Below are 21587 nucleotides of genomic sequence, written 5' to 3'. Positions count from 1 at the left end.
CAGGCTCTTATGGTCAGTGTAAATCTCGCACTTATTCCCAATCAAGTAATGTCTCCAAATCTTAAGAGCATGCACTACGGCTGCAAGTTCCAAATCATGGGTCGGGTAATTCTGCTCATGGGTCCTGAGATGGCGGGAAGCGTATGCTACGACCTTCCCGTCTTGCATCAGCACACATCCTAATCCTTGTCGGGATGCGTCACAGTAAATGACAAAGTCCCGGTGAATGTCCGGTAGAGTCAGCACTGGGGCGGTTGTCAGCCTCTGCTTTAATTCTTGAAAGCTTCTTTCACAAGGTTCTGTCCAGGCGAACTTCTTCTCCTTCTTAAGAAGTTCCGTCATGGGTCGGGCTATCTTGGAAAATCCCTCGATAAACCTCCGATAGTACCCAGCTAAACCAAGGAAACTTCTGATTTCACTGACGTTAGTTGGTCGCTGCCAGTTGGATACTGCCTCAACCTTCTCGGGGTCCACTGCTACGCCTTCCGCGGTCAGAATGTGACCAAGGAAAGCTACTCTCTCCAGCCAGAATTCACACTTGCTGAACTTGGCATATAACCTATGTGCCCTCAGCTTTTCCAATACTACCCGCAGATGTTGCTCATGTTCCTGAATACTCTTGGAGTAGATAAGTATGTCGTCGATAAAGACTACGACAAACTTATCCAGCTCGTCCATAAATACTTTGTTCATGAGGTTCATAAAATAGGCAGGGGCATTGGTTAGTCCAAAGGACATTACGGTGAACTCGAACTGCCCGTAGCGGGTGACAAAAGCTGTCTTGGGGATGTCGCTTTCTCTAATCTTGAGCTGGAAATATCCCGACCTTAGGTCGATCTTGGAAAAGTACTTGGCTCCTTTTAGCTGATCGAACAGGTCATCAATCCGGGGGAGGGGGTACTTATTTTTAATGGTAACCTCGTTCAGTGCTCGGTAATCTACGCACAACCTCATACTCCCATCTTTCTTCTTGACAAATAGAACTGGGGCTCCCCACGGCGACGAGCTGGGTCTAATGAAGCCAATTCGTTGCAGTTCTTCTAGTTGCTTCTTTAATTCTGTCAACTCAGAGGCTGCCATCCTATAGGGTCTCTTGGCTATGGGGGAGGTTCCGGGGATAAGGTCGATGACAAATTCTATATCCCTGTCTGGTGGCATACCGGGAAGTTCTTCGGGAAAAACATCTGGGTATTCGTTTACTACCGGGACTCCTTCTAAGGGTTTGGCTTCCATGTTAAACACCATAGGGTCAAACTTACTATCCCGGGTATGACAGATCACTTGTATTCCTTCGGGGTTTGTTAGGTGTACCACTTTATCGGTGCAGCCTATGAGTCCATTGTGGCGGCTTAACCAGTCCATTCCCAGGATCACGTCTATTCCCCCAGACTTGAGTACTACCAAATCTGCTAGAAAATCTACCCCACTTAAATTGATTCTTACCTGGGAACAGCCTAATTGGCAATTGATGTCGCCCCCAAGCGTCCGGGTTAATAGGGGTGTTTTTAGTAGTACTGTAGGTATTTTGTGTTTTTCCACAAAACTTGAGGATATGAACGAGTGCGATGCTCCAGAATCAAATAGTACTGTTGCTAGAGCCGAGTTGACTAGGTACTCACCGAGCACTACGCCCTGAGCTTCTTGAGCTTCCTGCGCGTCGATGTGATTGACGCGGGCTCGTCCAAACGATTGTTGGGATTGCTTCGTCTGCTGACTGTTGTCATTGTTGCGGACGGGCACTCGGTTGGCACCGGTTAGAGCTGGTCTGGGTCCATTCACCGTGTTGGAGAAGGCTGAGGTGGCCGGCTTATTCTTGGCGTAAGGGCAATTTGCAATGTAATGCCCTACCTCGCGGCAGTTGAAGCAGGCCCTAACATTGTTGTTGTCAGGGGCGACCTGACTTGCATTGCTCTGCGGGGCTCTTGTGGTATTCTGGCTCCTGGGCGGGGCCTGTGATCCTGTCACTTGAGACTGAGTCCTATACTGCATCGGGGCCTGTGATCTTGGTGCAGTGTAGCTGGAGTTCCTCGGCTTTTGGTTGCGGTCTTGTTGGCGGGCCTTACTCTCCAGGAATTTGCGTTTGTTCTCCTTACGCTCTTCGGCTTTGGCCCTTTCCGTGAGGATAGCCTTGTTCATCAAGGTGTTGAAGTCAGGGTAAATCTGAGGGGTGAGTAGGGTCCGGAGTTCTGGGCTTAGCCCCTTCTTGAACATGTCTTGCTTCTTGTCGTCGTCGTTCACCTCCTCCGGTGCATATCGGGCCAACTCAATGAACCGGTGGGTGTACTCTTCCACCGTCATGCTTCCTTGCTGCAGTGCGCGGAATTCATCCGCCTTGCGCTTCATGGTGGCCGAAGGGATGTGATAACGGCGGAATTCCCTCACGAATTCCTCCCAAGTGATAGTAGAGGCATCTTCGGCCGCGGCACAATAATTTTCCCACCAGGATAATGCTGTTCCGGTGAGTTGGTGGGCTGCCAGAAGAACCTTGTCTCTGTCCTGGCATTCGAACGGCTCGAGCTTCCTCTGAATCACTCGTAGCCAGTCGTCTGCATCTAAAGGGTTGCAGGACCCGGCAAAGGTGGGTGGCTTAGTCCTCAGAAAAGCTGTCAGCTTGTCATTCATGTTCTGCCCGCGTGGTTGCCGGTTAACAATGGCATTGGCCAGTGTTTCCAGTATGAGGGTCTGGTTATGGATTATCTGTGCCAGGTCTCCGAGCGGTGGGGGTGGTGGCAGTTGCTCTTCTCCTTGATTTTCTCCTCGGTTCTGGCTTACTTCTTGTTCTGCCTGAGGAGGATTCTGCCCAGCAGGCTGTGCTCTGGCACCAGCGGCTGCGGGGTTCCGGCTACGGGAGGCCCTCGTGACGCTCCGGGGAATCATCTGTTGATTGGTTAGAGTGGGGTTACGATTAGGTGATGTTCAAGTTGTTTAATTCGTATATAAGGCAGAATCCACCTTCTGCCAGTAGTTATATAACAAACAGCACACAACAAATCAACACACGATCAAACAACAAGCACAAACAACTTTATTATTGCAAGGGAGGTACAGGCAGGGTCTTGTACTACTCGTCCGGGACCAGGCATGACTTAAACAAAAGCGGCTAGGGACACATCACTAGGGTGGCGTCGGCTATTTCATTCGCGGGGCAGGCCTTCTTCTGGGGCGGAAAGCGTGAGTGATCCTTGCTCGCCGTCTTCTGGGTTCCCATTGGTTGAGGGCTGCGCTGCAGCATCTCTTTCGGCGGCGGCAGCGGAACTCTCAGGGTTCTCGGGTGGGGTTTGCGTGTTCCCAAAGAGCGTCCCCCACCCTATGACGGGTGTCCCGAGTAGAACATGGTCTTCTCCAATTGCCGGGACTGGTATTCCACTTCGGGTCCAGTCTTGCATGCGCCGGTCTCGGGCTTGCCTGAGGCTCTCCTGGGCAACTGCTTCGCTACTGACCGCCGCTGCGGCTCTTGCCTCGGCATGGGCGGCTCGGATCTGCTGTAGCCTTACCGCGAGCTCAGCTTGCTCGGCTCGATGGGTCTGCTCCCTTAGAAGGTTGGCTTGCTCATCAAAAAGTTGGTCCAGGGCGGCTAGGTAAGTGGCCACTTGGTACAGGGGACTTTCCTCGTGGCGACGTCGTTCCAGGTTTCTCATGCGTGCTTCCCAGACTGGGGTTCTGATGGCCGGCGGGAAGAACTTCGCTGGTGTGGGGGCGAGATGTTCTTCAAAAATCCGTCACAAATAACGGAGTGCTTTTCTGATGGCTAAGGGGTAGGTGTCTTGGTGTCTAAACCCCGTGGCGGTCACTCGCCAAGGCTGGATGTCGGGGTAGCGGTTGCTCCTGGCGATGACCAGGATCACCCTGCAGCGGAGGGTACCATGATGCTCGTACTCTCTGCTGTAGTACCTTGGGCGCTCCGTGACGCCAAGGTCCTCCAGGGTGTTGATCAAGAGGCTGGGGTAGCCAGGTGCGGCTTGGCAATCGCCCTGGGTCCATCCTTCCTCAGCCATCTGAAAACAAGAACAGGGTAAACAATCGGGTACAGGTGTAAGGGAAGTAGATGATATTTATTATTACAACAAAGGTGGTACAGCCTTCATGGATACGTGGTCATTAGGGTAGGGTCCTAGCTTGGGGTGCTAATCCTATGGGGATTCTTCCTCGGTCCTGATAGAGCGCTTCTTTATTGGAAGGAACCGATCCATCTCATTTTCGGTCTGAGTACCCTTATCCCAATGGGTCTCCATGGGTTCTTCTTCTTCTTCTTCCTCTATCCATCCACCTATTCCGTTGCGGCTCTCGTACTCTTGCATCCGGGCTTGGAGGGCGGCTAAGGAATACTCGGCGCTTGCGGCTCTAGTTCGTTGTTCCTCCAGCTCCTGGGTTATCTTTTCAATCCCGTGGATTAACTTCTTCAGTTGTGCCGCCTGCTCGTTGCAGAGTGCATCCAAGCCAGTAAGGTAGATGGACAGGTGAGAGACCGTATCCTCTAGGTCCTCTTCTTCACGTCCGAGTCCTCTCATTCGGGCAATCCAGGTGCGTCCTCTACCTCCAGCGGGTGGGAAAAATCCCATAGGCGTCCGCTGAAGGTGGTGCCTGTAGAGCACACGCATTTGGCGCAGGGCTTTACGGGCGGCCTTTCGATAGGTGTCGGGAAAACGGAAGCCCTTCGTGGAGATGAACCAAGGGTCCACTTCAGGGTAGCGGGTGCTTCGCTCCATAAAAATCATCATGTCGCACCGAAGGGTGCCTCCGGCGATGTACTCACGGTAGGCATACTCCGGTGGTTCCATGATCCCAATGCGTTCCAGGCTGAGCAATAGTAGCTTGGGGAGACCGGGCTCTGCGTGGCAGATTCCGTTGACCCATCCATTGTCAGCCATCTGGAACAGGGCAAAGGTCAGTGATGAGTGTTTGTGCAGATAAACATCTAAGTCAGAACGAGTCCTAGAGCCTGAAAAGGGGTTTCGCTCCTAGGGTCACGTCCTACGGCCAGCCTACGGCTCTGATACCACCTGAAGCGTCCCCCCATCAGGGAAGACTTAAAAGTGCTGATTTATCAGTCCCAGGAGGCTGATAACACTTTTATTACATCAGATGGTACATCACCGTACAACTCTACGCGGTAATGGGCAGTGAAGCGCCACTATCGCGAGGATTACAACCAAAACCCACACAACTACACTAGCTACGAACAAAGGATCATCAGAGTCTTGCGCCATGCGGAATCCAACGGTGGCCTCAACCACAGGCAAGACTGGGTGCAGGACGAAACCCTACTCGTTATCTTCGGGGACGTAGTCTGGGTCTTCCACTGTAAAAGTAAGAATGGGGTGAGTACAAACGTACTCAGCAAGTCCAATCACACCCACGGAGGGGGGCATAACAGAATTTAATGCACAGGATAATCCAAGGATAAGGTTTTGGTTTATTTGCGGAAAACTCTGTTGTATTCAGGGGTTTGTTTTAAACGTATTTTTAAAACGGTTATTCTTGTATCAAGGAGCACACAGTGTTGATCCACACAGGATCCCAGTTTTAAACTGCTACCGGACTCCCCGTCCGCCGTAGCACACGGCACAACCGCCGGACAATTTCCAAACAACTCACACCAGCCCATCCATTCCCAGAGATAAACTCTAGTTATGTGACCACACCGTAACCTGCCCAATACCGTGGGCACGGCTATTCGAATAGATTTTAACTCTGCAGAGGTGTGCAACTTTACCCACAGGTGGGGTACCACAGCACGAACACCTTAGTGCCGGTGCAGATCCCAACAAAGCCATTACCCACCTTAGCTAGTCCTGACTAGCCATCACGGGATTCATCAAGGGGTCATTCGACCTACCACTGAGGTTTAACCGGGGCATAAGTCACACAGAGCTTATCCCTTTTCCTTGATCACCCGTTGCTCTCAGCTCTCCTGACGACTATCAGGCTAACTAGTAGGGTTTATGCTAAGCCGTTGCCCATACAACGGTCAAGTGGTTCGCACGACAGAAAGCTAGGTGAGATGTCACATCAACTCGGTCCTTAGGGGTGACGAGATGGATATCTCCCTTCCTCGCTCAACCACACAGGTACGAGCATACCAACGGCAATTCACACAGAAATGCCATCCATCCCGTCTAACTCACTTTTCAAAACCACATTTTATCCCTTCCCACACACACACATTTTCTTTATAAAATCAGGTGGTCAAAGTATGGTTGTCTCAAGCAAGGGTGGCTATCCTACCATGTTTTCAACATGCAAAACCATGCAATTTTATAAAACAGGCCACTGGGTTGTGTTTATAAAAACTGGGACAGAAACATGCATCAAGGGGCGGAATTGAACTTGCCATCGTCAAACCCTTGCGGGAGGTCCTGATCGTAGTACTGTCCCTCGGGCTCGGAGTCGCGGAACTGGTCCTCGTTCACTTGATCGCAGTCGGGTCCTTCCTCGTTCACTCCGGGTTCTACGACGCAAACAAACAGACACACAATCAAGCGCAAGAACTAAAAGCTTTTATCGTTGAGCTTGAATCGGAAATAATTTAGTTACGGAGGTAGGGGTAATATTTTTGGGTGGTTTCTTAATGGCATGTCTAAAACTATACTAGGAAGGGCGTGGTAAAGTTTCGGGTCGATCGGAGGTCGTTTCGCACATAAAATGACGCGCTAAAGGTGGTTTCAGGGCTTAAACGGGGGTCCAGGGACTTGTTCGTAATTATCTAAAGGGGGTAAGGGCTTATTTGCTAATCCTAGAAATATTAGGGGCAGTGAAAAGTGTGGGGGACCTATTTGAAAGTAAGTTTACATGGTGGAGGGGTTTGGTTTGAAAGGGAATAGCAACCATGGGCTTTTCTGCAAAATTTACAAAGGTGGGAGGGTTCTTAACCGAATGGGGAAAAGAGGAGGGGGCTAAGGGCAAAACTGCCCTTCTTCTTCCTCCCCTCACCACGTGAAACAGAGGAGGGATGGGGAGGGCTCGGCCGGCCCCCAAATCCGGCGGCCCTAGGGCCTAATCGGCTCGGGCGTGTGGGGGAAAAGGGAGAGGAGGAAGAGGGGGTTCCTTTTTGGGGCTCACCTCGGGCGGGGGCTGCGCGAGGCGGCGGGCCGGCGTGGGGCGGGCGGCGGCGGCCGTGCGGCTCGGGTGGCGGTGGTCTGGGCGCGGAAGAGGAGGTAGGCAGGGGCGGCACGGCTTGTGGGGAGCGAGGGGCTGCGGCCGGGCCTATTTATAGGCGGCCGGCGGTGGGGGAAAGGGGTGGCCGGCGGAGCGGCTCCACGGGCGGCCATTAATGGCGCCCGTGGCTTGCGGCGTGGGCGCCGAGGGCTGGGCGCTGTGCGGCCACAGTGGCCAGGAGGGGACGGCGCGCGCGGTCGGGCAGGGCGCCAGCGACGGGCGGCGCGGCGAGGCGCGGGCCAGGGCGGGCGTGCAGGCGACGGGTGGCGCGGCGAGGTGCGTGGCCACGCGGGGCACGCGGGGCGGGCTGTGCGGCACAGGAAGGGCGCGGGCGACGAGGCGGGACGCGGCAGCGGCGGGCGGCGCGACGGCCGTGCGGGCGGCGCGTGCGCGAGCGTGTCGCGGCTCGGCCGTGCGCGTGCGCGTGAAGCGCGTGCGCGCGGGGGTTGGCGGCGCGCGAGGGCGGGGTGGCGTGCGCGCAAGGGCAGGGGCGCCAGAGGCCGGAGCGGTGTGCGGGGGTGGCGCTCGGGAGTAGAGGAGCAGGAAGGAAGAAACAGGAAGGAGAAAGGAAAAAAAAAGGGAGGGAAGAAAAAGGAAAAAGGGAAAAGGAAAATGGGAAAAAGGAAAAAGGGAAAAGAGAGAAAAGGAAAAAGGGGAAAGAAATAATGGGAAAAGTGGAGAAGTGACGCGCGCCGGCGGGATTCGCGGCGGCGACCGCGCGGCGAATTTCACGGCGGTGACCGCGGCTGGTCGATCACGCGCGCGCGGCGTTCGCGCGCTGCACGAGGGGGAAAAGATGGCGTGACTGCGATTGGATTCGGGTGCTGGGAAATTTAGGGTTTCGGTGGAACGGTTCTCGAAACGAAAATCTTAGCGCGTGATTTCTGGGTAAAATTTTCAGGATGTTACAGCGGGGGAGGCGCGCGGCGGCGGGCGGGGGAGGCTCGCGCGCCGGGCGGGGGAGGCGCGGGGCGGCGGCGGGCGGGGGAGGCGCGCGGCGGCGGGCAGGGGAGGCGCGCGGCGGCGGCGGGCAGGGGAGGCGCGGAGCGGCGGGCAGGGGAGGCGCGCGGCGGCGGGCAGGGGAGGAAATGATAAAAAAAAGATTGTGGGGTATAGAGGATAGAAATAGAGGACGTTGTTGGAGTAAAATTTGGTACGGAGAATGAAGTTGATATGGAGGATGGAAATAGGGATGGGATTTGGAGGATATCGCTGGAGATAGCCTTACTAGAGTCTGCTCCGGTGTCGGGCGAGGAAACACCGGACCCCAGCGCGCGGAAAGCGCCCCGCGCCCTCGCCGGCCCACCATCCACCCGCTTAGTCGCTCGCTTTATTGGGCTGCACGCGCGCGTATGCTGGACTACCCGGGGCCCAAGTTGTTATCGAAGCGGAGCCATCGGGGTGCTCTTTCCTCCCAGCCCATGTCTAGCTCTCTGTGGAAAGATTAGGCGGCGCGCTGCGTCCAGTCCAGACTCACGTGTTGTTGGGCTGGGCCAGACACATCTTGCTCGCTAGCTCCCTGTGACGGGAAAAGAGATGCAGACGATCCATGTAGATAGAAATAGAAATGCATACACAAAAACTTACTCTCGCAGTTTCAGGAAGACCCCCTGCAGGTTCTTGGTTCCATGTATCTAGCAGCAAAGGCACCGAGGGAAATGTTTCTGCATTTTTTTTCTTGTGGCTAGAACACTGATAGCTTAATTAACAGATGCTGCTATACCTAAAATCCTCAGTTGAACAGGCGGCAGCTAAGCTAGAACACAAAGCTTCGGTACTGAAACTAACTACTCCATGTTCCATGGTCACTGCTTATGTGCAGTAACGGCACAGTAATCGGAGTGAAGAGACGCGTTTTTCTTTTCAAAAGGAGGATCGAATAATCGAGATGTTTTCCTTCTTTTTTTCTATCGAAGACTGAATGGAGTTGGTGCAGCAGCAGAAACGAACCACCTACTCCCCACTCCGCAGCAGTCGACCGCGTGACCGAGCACCGGAATCTGAGCCTTCGCTACTGGGTTTCCCCTGTCCTACATGCGTTGGTTACGTTGCGTAGGTAGGATCAAGGCTTTTTGTCTTGTTAGACGGCCTTGCACGCACTTTTCTCGGAGGTCTTGGAACATCATCTACAGACCCGTACCTGAGTTTCGGAGGTACCGGTGCGAGATATAAAATGCTATATAAATAATTAGAATATATTTAGATGGCTTCACCAAGTAATAGTACCATAAACATTCATACTAAAAGCAGTAAAAAGTAAGTCTTCCTTACCGATATTCTTTTAACTTCTATTAAAAGGTATCGTGCGGGTATTCTTCAAAATAAAATCTTCGACTATACCTTTATATTTAATCTTCTTCAAAATATCATTTTCTGGTGAAATTATCGGGAGCCCAATGAGCCTTTCTTGCTTCATAGTATTACGCATGCAGGTCTTTAGCAACTTCAATTTGGAAAGCGTCGCTCTGCGGATGCAACTGTCACAGGAATAGTTAATAAAATTCTATATGCAATCTTGACATTAGAAAAACAGCCCATCAGTTTCACAAACTTTAGAATATCAAGACGGCCCATGTCTTCCTTAGAAATTAATTCTTGGAGGAACTTTAACTCCACATGTAACTCTTTGCCATCGATATCAGAATGATCACCACTTTTCAGCGCAGCCTTAAGATGAGCACAAAAAGGCAACAAACTCTTATAGGAGCATAATTTCTGTGAAGTAAACAAAGAGCCAAAAATCTTTTCACACCCTTAGTATTGTTCGAAATACCCTAACCCCTCTAATTGTGATGATGCGGTCATTGATCAGTAAAAAATTGACAATAGAAAGTGCAGGAAATAAATAATTGAATCAAGAATCATTGGCGTTTACTGATAGCAGATCATGGAGCTACTAGCACGCGTACGTACCTTCACAGGCGTCCGGCGTCCCTGGCTACATGCGATATTGCGGTGGCGGCGCCTCGATGAGCCGGCGTTCTGCGTTCGTGCTCCGTTGCAGTGTAAGTGTAAGGTTGAGTCTCGACAAACCGGCTACCAGGCGTCGTTCGACTTCATCGCTCAAGGGAAAAACAATTGCATGGCCGGACGGACGGGAAATCAACAGGGTAGTTCCTATCGGTATTGGGCTAGTGGCCATTTGGGCCTATACTGATCAAATATTCGGGAGCATAGGGACCTGGTGCGGTCGGCCTAGTTGCCCTCTGGGTGATATACGGGTCTGATCATCTATGGGTGACAGCTGGGTGAGGGTGATCATGAGCCGGTAGTGTAGTAGGGCAAACGAAATGCCATCATGTTCCTTTTCCTTCTACTCAAGCGTGTACGGGGTTGCACGAGCAGTAGCATGATCCTCTAGTTTTTGTAAAAGTGTTGTACAAATAGAAATAGCTAAAAGATGAAGTAGTAGTCACACTACAACAAAACTGAGCATTCGTCCAACATGTTAGTACTGAATGTATTTTCGTCTGGTACTAACGTGCGAAATCAGTACTGGGTAGAAATTTCCAGTCCTCAGAGACGATTTAGTACCGGTCAATAAGACCAACCGGTACTTAATGTCTCATTTTAGTACCAGTTGGTATTCTGACCTGTTATTCTGACCTGTTACTAAAATGACACGACCATTTAATATCGGGCCAAGACACCGGCCAGTATTAAATGTCACCATTAGTACCGGGTGGTGTCTTGATCCGGTACTAAATGATTCTCCACGGGTTACTTTAAAATGAAAGCATCTCCCACCTAATCACATGTGATGCATAGGTGGATTGGTAAGGAAGGTTCATACGAGGCTTGAGGTTGTGAGTTTGAATCCCACGGACCGCGCACGCGCGAAATTGGGACATGTGGCGATGTGCTTGTGAGTTTGAATCCCACGGACCGCGCACGCGCGAAATTGGGACCTGTGGCGAGGCGCTTGTGCGGTGGCCTCCTTGGGGGTTCGTCATTTTTTTTATTTTTTGGGCGTGAAGCACTGCCGACCGGTACTAAATGACCCCTTTAGTATCGGGCGTTTTAGCTGGTATTAAATGAAACGAACTCATTTAGTACCTATCAACGTGTACCAGTTGGGCGCCCGGTACGAAGCAGGGGTTCCCGGCCGGTACTAGAGGTCAGTTTTTTAGATGTGTCACCTGCTCTATAGCTGCTGATGTTTGTCGTTGCGGAGGCTATCTTTTGTGCATTGACCAAATTCTGATTTACTTTCAGATTCCTTCCGGTGAGAAAAAGAACACAGCGCTATTCCATCTTAGCCGACAACGTAAATGGGGAGTACGAGTTCATAGTGTATGTATTCAAGATTCATCCACCAAGTATGTATTCAAGCTCCTTTGCTTTTTTTAATTTTTCAAATATATCTTTCAAGGTGTGCGCACAATGTAAGATTCAAACTTTATAATTTTCTATCAACACTTGGCCTAAAAATTTATTATACACATATTTAAAAATGCTTTCATATAATAATTTAAATGAATACATCCACCGCACCTCTACGACGTTCGACGTCTAATTTCAAACCCCTGAAAGGCTGCAACAGCCCCGTCAAAGCTAGATCCACCCAAAAAGGTAGCACCAACTAATCAACTCCTGCTATCATTTAAGCTATAAAACCTCAACAATAACGGCAGAAGGGCATGCTACAGTGATTGGAAAATAACGTGTCTTCTAGCAGCATTACAAAAATAAAGTCAAGTAGTAGTGTCTGCCTAGAAAATCAGGACGAACTGGATTGCTAATATATTTTCCCCATCGATTTACTTTTTCTTTCATGATATTATATTCTTCTATTTTCATACTTAGTCAGCAGCATTAGTGAACCCATGGAGTTAGTGCAACGTACCTAGCATGGGGGTTTTACAAAAGTTTCATGTGGATTGAGGTCCTGTTTGATATAGTTTCAGCTTCTCCTAAAATGGCTCCTGGAGCAGCTTCTTTGGTGAAGCTGAAACTATTTTCAAAAATCATTTAGCGAAACGTGGGCCTATGGGAGAAGCTTGGCAAAACTACGATTTCCAGCTTTTCTTCCCCAGTGTAAATCGAGAACAGTTTCACCAGATGCTTTATTGATGAAGCTGTTAGGAAAATACCCCTTTGGCACAGCTTTATGTGAAGCTCCTTTTGAAGCTCTTCAAAAAGTTGTGCCAAAGGAGTTCTAAATTTTATATCACATCATCAAATTTGCTAATACGACAGTATTATTATGAGGAGAGAGAAGAGGAAGTTTTATAAGATGAGAAAATAGTTTCATCCTCATGATACTCATCCGGCTCGGTTACCAGGTTATCAGTCTTGCATTGACAACTGTACAACGAATGCATTGAGATGAACCTTCACAACATATTTATATTTATGACTTTGTTATTTTCTTGTGGGATCAAGGCCTACATAGCTAGGGTGGGAGAATTAATTAAGACAAATCGCAAAATCTTCAGCGTGTAGCATGTGTCTTTTGCCATTGAAACAAGGCAGAGAAAACGGAGACGATTGGAAGATGATATGAAAGGGTTCATCATGAGCTAAGAGATATTATAAATGGTTGACCTTGCTGATCCTCGTTGAGCTTAGTCATAAACTGCACAAGGCTAACATCACCAAAGTTGGTAGTGTGGTCCATCTTCCGTAACCTTGGAAAGATAAAGGAAGAATGAGATAAAGTTGCGCATGACCCTGAATAGTTAGTCAAGTCAAATTAGTGTGCTGTATCCATCCGAATCTAATTTCACGTTTTCATTCCTTGCTTGCAACGTGATCAATACAACTCTTCTTTCCAGATTGGAAAAAGAGAGAAAAAGCAAAATAATAGTAAATATGTATTGGTGGCCCAATCAATAAGCCACCTAAGTTTATTTGATATACCACCGCTGGAACAGTTACCCTTACCAACCAGCACGCATGATTATCCTTGCCTCATTGCCTGGCAGGCATGGCACGACACCGATTCAAATGAAATTGAATTCAAATTCAAATCCTTTGAGGACCACCGGCAACGGGTAGATCTACCCCGAAAGAAACCAAACCACCAACCAGTCAACCCCTCGCCCAGCGAGCGCATTCCCCCTCCGTCTCCCACGCAAACGCAACCATCGGCCACCGTCGCGTCGGCAGCTTCCTCCTTCCGCTTTCTTTCCCTTTCGTCGTGGTTCCCCACACCCGGCCCTCCACTCCACCACCGGATGTCTCCGCCCCCCAGTCAAGTCCACACCGCGCATCGGCAGCGGTAGCTAGCGGCGGCGGCGGCGGAGGCTGTTGGTAGCCCGGTCGAGACGGCAGCAGGTAGCCAACCCCGGTGCCGCGGGACGGTATATATACCGCCTACAAAATTCCAGGTGCCCGTTCTTGATTTGACCCGAGTAGGTCTGGCTGTAGATCGGATTACCTACTAGCTCGCACGCTTTTCCTCCTTTTCCTCCACCTTCTTTATTGCGCGCCCCGTGTTTTTTTCGTTTATGTTCCTCTCTTCCCCGCTCTGAGCTGCTGTGAGCGCATTCTGGTAGGACGCGAGGAGGCGCCGATCTGCGGCGACATCGGCGAGCCGCTAGTCTCCCGCCGCACCGTGAGTTCCTTTTTCTTTCTCCTTTCTTTCCCCGGCTCTGCGGAAGCTGACCGCAGTTTCTTTCTCCTTTCCGTCCCCCCTTCTTGTGTAAGTTATCTGAAGACATCGTTCTCTGTAATTCCGGCCTTGCAGACATGTTCTTTGCTCCCTGCTGTACTCTCATCATGTGTTCTTGGTCACTTTAGTTTAGGGACATGACTCTCTTCGGATTATTAGGGGGATTTGAGTGTTTCTTTGACTGAGAGCTCAGCTTCGTTATTTTAACAAATTTTACTATTACAGAGGATGTCTTGATCTTTTCCCGGTATTCATCTCTAGTGGATGTCAGATGCACTTTTGAAGTGGGTGCCGTGGGTCCGTCGGCTCTAGATATTTTCTGGTGTTTGTCTTGGTGTAAAATAAATTATACAGACACGATTAGATATTTTGAGCCACTTGTATGTATCTAGTTTGACTTTGATGTCACCAGTCACACTCTTAGGTTGGATAATATTTTTTGGAAAAGAACATGAGTATTGGGCAGATACTATTAATCCAAAGCCAATAGATTTTTGAGGGAACCCTTCACCACCAAAGGGAAATTTGAGGTAATCTGCTGCCTATTCGCTTAAGAAAGAGCAATCGGGTTTAATCAAAATACTAGAAATATCTTTGTTTTTTTTGGCAGTAGATAGCTGGTGTCAGCTGGTAATAGCTAGCAATCTTGAAGGTGTCAGCAGCCTTGTGCTGCTGCCAATTGGCTTCAATTTCAGTGTTGTCAAACCATATTCCTGTGTTAAGTTGGACACCAGTTTATTTGGAGTTAACCTAGTTGACTTAGTACATTAAATGAGAAGAATTGGTATGTAGTTTATTACGATCTGTAGTGGCACTAGTTGCAATGTGGTTTGCCCACTTGGTTTGATGTTGGTACGGGTAGAATACACATAAATATCTTTGTTTCTGTGTCAATAGATAGCTGGTGTCAACCGATTCGAACTAACAGTCTTGAAAGTGACATAGTGGTGTGCCGCTGCCAATTGGTGTGAATTTCTGTTTGTCAACCGTGTGGCTCTGTCAACTGTCATTTGCCAAATTGATACAAGTTAATCTAGTTGATTTTATTGATCAAACAAGAAGAATGGTTTATACTATTGTTTTTCAAGGATCTGTAGTCGACTCGGCTGCAATAAGTTTTGCCCACTTGGGTTGTGCAGTAGTATGAATTTGTGGTGTCCATTGTTGTTCGACAACCTGGCCTGTTATACCTTGAAGGTTTTGGAGTTCTGTTTACCCACCTTCACTACCTTTCAAGTTCTGAGGTATAGGAAAATTATGTTTGGATTTATTGTTTGTATTAGTTAGCTAGATTCATGAAATTGGCTCATCCTAAATTTCTGGCTTGCTGTTCATTCACTTCAAGTGTTTGATTTAGTGGAACTTTTAGCATTTCAACCTTTCCAGTCTTTTATGTATGCATATTGCTAGATTATTTGAAGTTATCTTTTCTGTCTTCTGTTTGCCTCTGGCAAATAAAGTTACACATGCGTCTCTTTTTGAGTTTCTAGCACCAGCAAGCTACTGATGTATTCTTGCTTTTTTAAAAATTTAGTTTCTTTTAACTGAATGATATATACTTCTTGAAGTTCTTTTTGAACCATTTTTTTTTCCGAATCTGAGATCTTAGTTGATGATAGTTATGGTCTCCCGAGGTTCTTATTTAATGAGGAAAATGATGGTCTTTGAATGTTGGTATGGAGCTGCTTATGATCTGTAGGTATATGAGTATATCTGCATGTCCAGATGTGCTAGCAATTGCAGTCGGGCTGCTTCTGGATTTGGTCCCTCATGAGTGCTGGGAAACTTGAAAATAATTTCTGTTTTCTGGTCTGGTGATGTTGCACCCTAATTCTTGGACCAGAATGATCACAGTGTTTTTTTGTTACCCAATCATATTGTGACACTAAACTATTATTTTGCTCACATGTCTCAAATGACAAATGAGATCATCATTTTTTCCTATACAAAAACTGAAGGATACAAACAAAACTGTTTAGCTAGTGTTTAAGTGCAATAAATGATAGGTGCTCTTGATTTTAATATCTTTTCAAAATGTTTGATATATCTTTGCACTTGTATGGTTCTGGCAACATCCCATAAGTTCGATTCTGATGATCATAAAAAACTATCAAATGTCAGTTACTCAAACTTTAGAGCTTTCTGCTGATCTTATTTGTTTAATGTTTTCTGAACATATTATCTTTTCCTGGCATGGCAAATATAAGTTAGTACGGTTGTCCTGCTTGGCTCTGTGTACGGTGACTTGTAAGTTGTAACTAACATACAACTAGCTTGTTTTGCCTGCGTGATGAAATTGATACCATCTGATACTCTTTCGGGTGGCTCCTGTGTATCACTAAAGTTCATATGCCAGTTTTTTCCCCTATAAAATGAATATATTCCTGGTTGCTGCTATGTGTTGAAAGTCTCTTTAAAACATGAAGAAAGGTTATCATTTTTCCCCTTTTTTGCCAAACCTTATACCTTTTTAATTTACAAAATACAAATTTTAAATTATGTTCACTTAAAAATGCCTCGGTTAGATATGTTGGTTTAGTATGATTACTCCTCACAAAAAAAGGTTTAGTATGATTAACTCACAGGAGATGTTAAATTGTTAATGTTACTGTCCATGCTACAAGCTGAATGGTTCTGAGAATTATCTTTGCACCCTGTAAAAAGAATCAGTTAACATTATACCTGTATTGGTCTTCCAGTCCTGTCAATGGTCTTGAAAACTGAATTGCGTTGACAATTTGACCTCCGATTCAGCAGTTTTTGTAACTTTACTCACTGGTTTTGTTGTCTTGCTCTCTTTGGTTTTATAGGACGCAATGGCAGACCAGTTAGGGTGTTACACTATGAGATCCCATGGAATGGTACTGGCAAGATTACACATGTATGACTGGATAATACTTCTCCTCCTTGCTGTCATAGACGGACTGCTGAATTTAATTGAACCTTTTCACCGTTTTGTTGGGAAAGACATGATGACTGACCTGAGATATCCTTTGAAAGGCAATACAGTGCCCTTTTGGGCTGTTCCAGTATGTCCTGGTGCCCTTATTTTTCTGTATGTTTTGATCTTGTTACATCTATTCAAAAGTTCTTCTCTGGTTCTTACCCTGTTTCCCTGATTTGCAGATATTTGGAATTATACTACCTTGGGCCATCTTTTTTGGAATTTACTTCAAAAAGAAGAATTTTTATGATTTGCACCATGGCATACTGGGTATTTAACATATTTTATGATCCCATCAATACATTAGTATTGTATAAGGCAAACAAACCTGAGAAACGGAACTTTTGTAGGGATTCTATACTCAGTACTTATAACTGCAGTGATTACTGATGCAATTAAGGATGGTGTGGGGCGCCCACGTCCAGATTTTTTCTGGCGCTGTTTTCCTGATGGAAAAGATGTAAGATAGAACTGAAAAACTAACTTATGTTCCAAAGTTGCAAGCTCTTGTAGTGTTCATCTGCATAATGTTAAAAAGTTTCATGGAATCTAAGGCCAGTTGCATTAATCTTTTCAGGTTTATGATAACATCACTACTGGTGTTATATGCCATGGAGAGAAGAGTGTAATCAAGGAAGGTCACAAAAGCTTCCCAAGTGGACACAGTTCATGTAAGTGATGACATAACCATATAAGCACTCAAATAGCCGTGACATATGTTCTCGTTTGTAATATTGGTCCGTTACATGCACTGGTTGCTGAACTCTATGTATTGCTATATTACAGTGAGAAAACTTATACGGTTTTGAAAGTTAACTGCCACTAGTGCACATACAGTGCACCTAAATTGGTTTACCTTCATTTGTGATGTGTCTAAAATGCCACTGATAAGCCATACTTTTGGGGAAGGGGGGGGGGGGGGGGGCTATGTTTTAGCACTTGGACAGGTTTTTGGAAGAAAATGGGTCTACCTCTGGTGGTGTCATATGCCTTGGGCATGCCAGTTCTAATCATAAGAGACAAGTGGCTGTCTTTGTGGCAAGACAGACAACCTTGAACAGGTAGGTTCCAAGACCTCAGTTGGCCATGGTGACATTTGTATAGTCAGATGGGCGATCTATAAGGTGGTATGCATGTGGTTCGTGCAGTCAATGGGGCTGTCTGTCTGGGTACTTTTTTTTTTTGACAAAGATCTGTCTGGATACTTTGGGTAGGAGAAGTCTGGCTGTGTAGGCAATGGCGCACTGCTGCAGCTACTACAAACAATGAATTTCTCTTGCATCTTGCTTGCAAGGTTATGGAAAAATTTAATGCTACAGACACCATTACATGGGAACTTGCTCAGAGACCTGAATACTTGCTGGATCTGAAATTCCTTGCTGAATTTTTGTCACTGTTTAGTAACCCTGAATTTCAGCTTTCCCTCTGGATTTCACTGAAAGCATACTGTGCTGAAAGTCCTGAGCCTTATATGAGATACTCATGAATGAAGCTAATAAAAAATGTGAAAAAGTGATTCAAACATTTTATACACATTTGTTTTTGAGAGAGCAAGCATGTATGAAAACTGGAGTAAGTTTGAGGTACCTTGATTGCGTGTAGTGATTTTGTGTTGTTTAACCTATGCGCAATATGTGCATGATGGGCAGATGTACCAGTTAATCTCTTTACACTGTTGTTATATTCCCAAAACCAATCTAAATTATTACTGAAACATAGGTCAATCTTTCTTCATGTGCCCAAGTTTCAATTTGGCACCTCATGATATTCTTTTTACAGCGCTATGGCTGTATCATCTCAAATTTGTTTTCTCATCGCCTATTTCAGGGTCTTTTGCTGGTCTAGGCTTCCTTGCATGGTACTTAGCTGGGAAAATCACAGCTTTTGATCGCAGAGGACATGTTGCGAAGCTATGCATAGTGTTTCTGCCTCTTCTTACTGCTGCTCTTGTGGCTGTTTCTCGAGTGGATGATTACTGGCATCACTGGCAAGATGTATTTGCTGGCTCTCTTATAGGTTTGTAAATTTTAGATATACATAGATTTCCTAAATGTTCTGAAGATATTGAATCAATTATTTTTCTAATCATGGTCATTTTCCTTTGCAGGTCTTACAGTTGCCTCGTTTTGTTATCTGCAATTTTTCCCATATCCTTTTGATGCCGATGGTACATCCTTTTCCTTGTTTTACTGCCAGTTATTGATATTCCGATTTGTTCAGGATGTGACAAAAACTGTGCATTTCCTTGGCAGCTTTCTGGCCTCATGCATACACGGTCCAGCTAGCTGAAGAACGCAACAGCAGAAATGCAAACTCCTACAGTGTGCGACCAACCGAGATCGAAACAGTCAATATTCCCGGCCAGGGTGGAATCACCTTAAGGGACACTCTCAACGACGTGGAGTCTGGAAGCAGATCGTGAGTTCCAAGTCTGAGTGGAGATGTCTTGAATACCCTGACTTCCAACTCTTCGAGATTTGTCTGCATGAGAAGCTGTGTGGGAGCTGCTTAAATGTACACAGGTAGATCTATTTTAGAGCTGATGAATGCTGCCTCTGTATCAATCTTCTAGGTCTGCGGTTTGTTTTTTTGTTTATTTACTGGATAGCTGGTTTCTTAAGGCCTCGGTGTAAAAATTACCTGGTAGGGGTGTTCTTACTTTCTGACGAGCTTTCGTTTTTGTTCATACTACGGTGTGAGCCTCGTGTTGGGTTTAAAGTTCGTTGGTGTACACTCTTTGTACTGATGCTTTATCGCCGCGTTCAGGGTATGTGATCAGATGTGCAGGAAGAGGATACGTGCTGTTTCACATTTAAATTATTATTTATACCTCTTAATAGCTAATTCGTGAAATTCAGTTGTACTATTATAAAACCGGAGTCATTGTCATTGTGGCTATATGTGGCTAGTTCTTATTTACCATGTCATTGTCATAGAAGGAAATTAAAACCGGAGTGGTCATTGAGCCGGTGAGGCTGCTGGTTAGTTGGTTCAGTGATCCATAGGGTCCCTCTATATATACAAGTAAATTCTCTCTGTGGCCTAGAAATAATACCACCTCTTTCTATGGCTGTCCAAAGTTAAATTTTTCTTATTTGTTCCTATTTTTAACTTGTATCTTTTTTTGCTCTACCATCAACTCTCCAAAGTTGAATTTTCCTTATTTGATCCTACTTTTAACTTCTATCCTTTTTTTTCCCCTACCGTCAGTTAACTCGTATAAACTAACTTGTGGTTTTTCACTCCTCTTTTCTTGACTAAAACATCTCCAAATCACCTCCAAAATTCATAAATTTTTTTTATAGTGATACAACAACAACTGAGATGCATCCATTTTAAAAAAAATTATATATTTATCATTTACGATCTTAAAATTAAAATTCATCAAATTAGGCTGCTTTTTAAGACTTTCTGATATTTTATGGCACAAAACTATTATCCAAAAATTGGTAAAAATATCTAATATTTCAAGATGAGATGTATTAATTTATAAAATTATTTTGTACTATATGTTACTTAGATAATTCTGAAGTGGTGGTCCACTTCAGCTCGAGACTTTTGAGGTCACTTTTAGTCTCGGTTTCGTAATACCGGTTAGAAAATTGATGTTTAAAGCCTTACCAACCGGTGTTGATGGGCTCTTTTATAATAGTGATCTATGATCCAGTTTAGTCAATGGAAGTCCTATAACTAGAAACAGTACTAATTGCTGATTGCTAGACTGAATCAACGTCCTTTTGCATGTAGTTGGCTTATCTCTCCATCTTATGTCCCACCACTTGCCAATAGGCAGTATAAATGTATAAGGCTGACTCCAACAGTCGAGCCATTCGGCTAGGCAAAGGCAAAATGGCTACTGTGGGAGCACTATAGCACTAGATATCCGTCTCCAACAGAGTAGGCACAAAGGCAAGGCATTTTGACTAGTAGGGGAGAGGGAAGTTAAAATGCATGCTCTGCCAGGCCAAGCCATCCGCGGCTCGACCGGTCAGTTGGGCAGAAGGAGAGAGAAGGTTGTGTGGCAAGGGAGAACTCGCCGATTCGGGAGGAGAGAGATTTCTTGCCGCTAGCGGGAGCCAACTACCAGTGGAATGCAGTATGCTTTTGCCTATGCTGTTGGAGGTCAGAAAAAATACCTACCGAAGCTATTTCCTAACCGACAGGCAAAACGTGTATTTGCCTACTCCGAATGGCTTCTTTTGTTGGAGTCAGCCAAATAGGCCCTACGAGCTGGATGGAAGATAGCAGTTCTTGGATACATCAATGGCAAAGAGAGCATTGACCAAAGACGACTGAAGGCTAGGTGACCGACGATGACTCGTCAATTTCATCCCTAGTTTGGACACTTGCATACCAATGTGAGACATATATCACTGTATATAGTAGCGTGTTCTTTTAGACACTTCCGTATGTTCATGGAAAGAGCAGTGGCATTTTTTCTCCTTATTGTTTGCTCCTCTGTAACTATGCTCTGATGGTATCTTCAGGAAGCAGCAGTGCAGCGAGCGGCAAGCTCGCATTACTCTCCATCGAGTCCATGCTGTTGAGCACCCGTCCAAGGGATGCTGGAATCATGGAACATGTCCAACTTCTACTGCTGATGGTTGACCTGAAACTTTCACGGGTAAAAACATATTAATACCGAGTCAAAATACCAGTTGGTGTTACAACCCGCTACTAAAGAGTAAAAACCCTTTAATACTAGGAGGTAACACCAACTGGACCGGTATTAAAGGGTAGTCTTTAATACCGCTTGGAGTTAGAGAGATTTACAATCATATCATAATGCCCCAAGGGAGTCACCTTTGCATCAGAAATAAAAGAGCATTCCTGAACATGCCACTCAAGGGCAGGAATATGAGACTTACACTG

General features: G+C 46.5%; 1 protein-coding gene across 7 annotated transcripts; it reads left to right on the top strand.

Moving 5' to 3' along the window:
• Nucleotides 1-13197: 13197 nt before the first annotated feature.
• LOC112880424 (lipid phosphate phosphatase 2-like) lies at nt 13198-19559 on the top strand. 7 transcript variants are annotated; one of them, XM_025945045.1, is made up of 10 exons: nt 13198-13487; nt 13656-13714; nt 16582-16652; nt 16739-16800; nt 16898-16985; nt 17066-17175; nt 17293-17386; nt 18543-18731; nt 18823-18882; nt 18968-19512. In XM_025945045.1, the coding sequence occupies exons 3-10, from the start codon at nt 16625-16627 to the stop codon at nt 19135-19137; spliced, it is 801 nt and encodes a 266-aa protein (XP_025800830.1). In that variant the 5' UTR covers nt 13198-13487; nt 13656-13714; nt 16582-16624; the 3' UTR covers nt 19138-19512. The 7 variants fall into 7 exon arrangements, with proteins under 7 accessions (XP_025800830.1, XP_025800831.1, XP_025800825.1 ...); XM_025945047.1 differs by having other exon boundaries at nt 13404-13487; nt 16582-16632; nt 18968-19559; XM_025945046.1 differs by lacking the exon at nt 13656-13714.
• Nucleotides 19560-21587: the final 2028 nt, after the last annotated feature.

The sequence above is a fragment of the Panicum hallii genome, chromosome 2 (assembly GCF_002211085.1).
Source record: "Panicum hallii strain FIL2 chromosome 2, PHallii_v3.1, whole genome shotgun sequence".
Lineage (NCBI taxonomy): Eukaryota > Viridiplantae > Streptophyta > Magnoliopsida > Poales > Poaceae > Panicum > Panicum hallii.
Note: the sequence above shows the minus strand (reverse complement) of the source record. Positions and strands in the feature narration are given on the sequence as shown.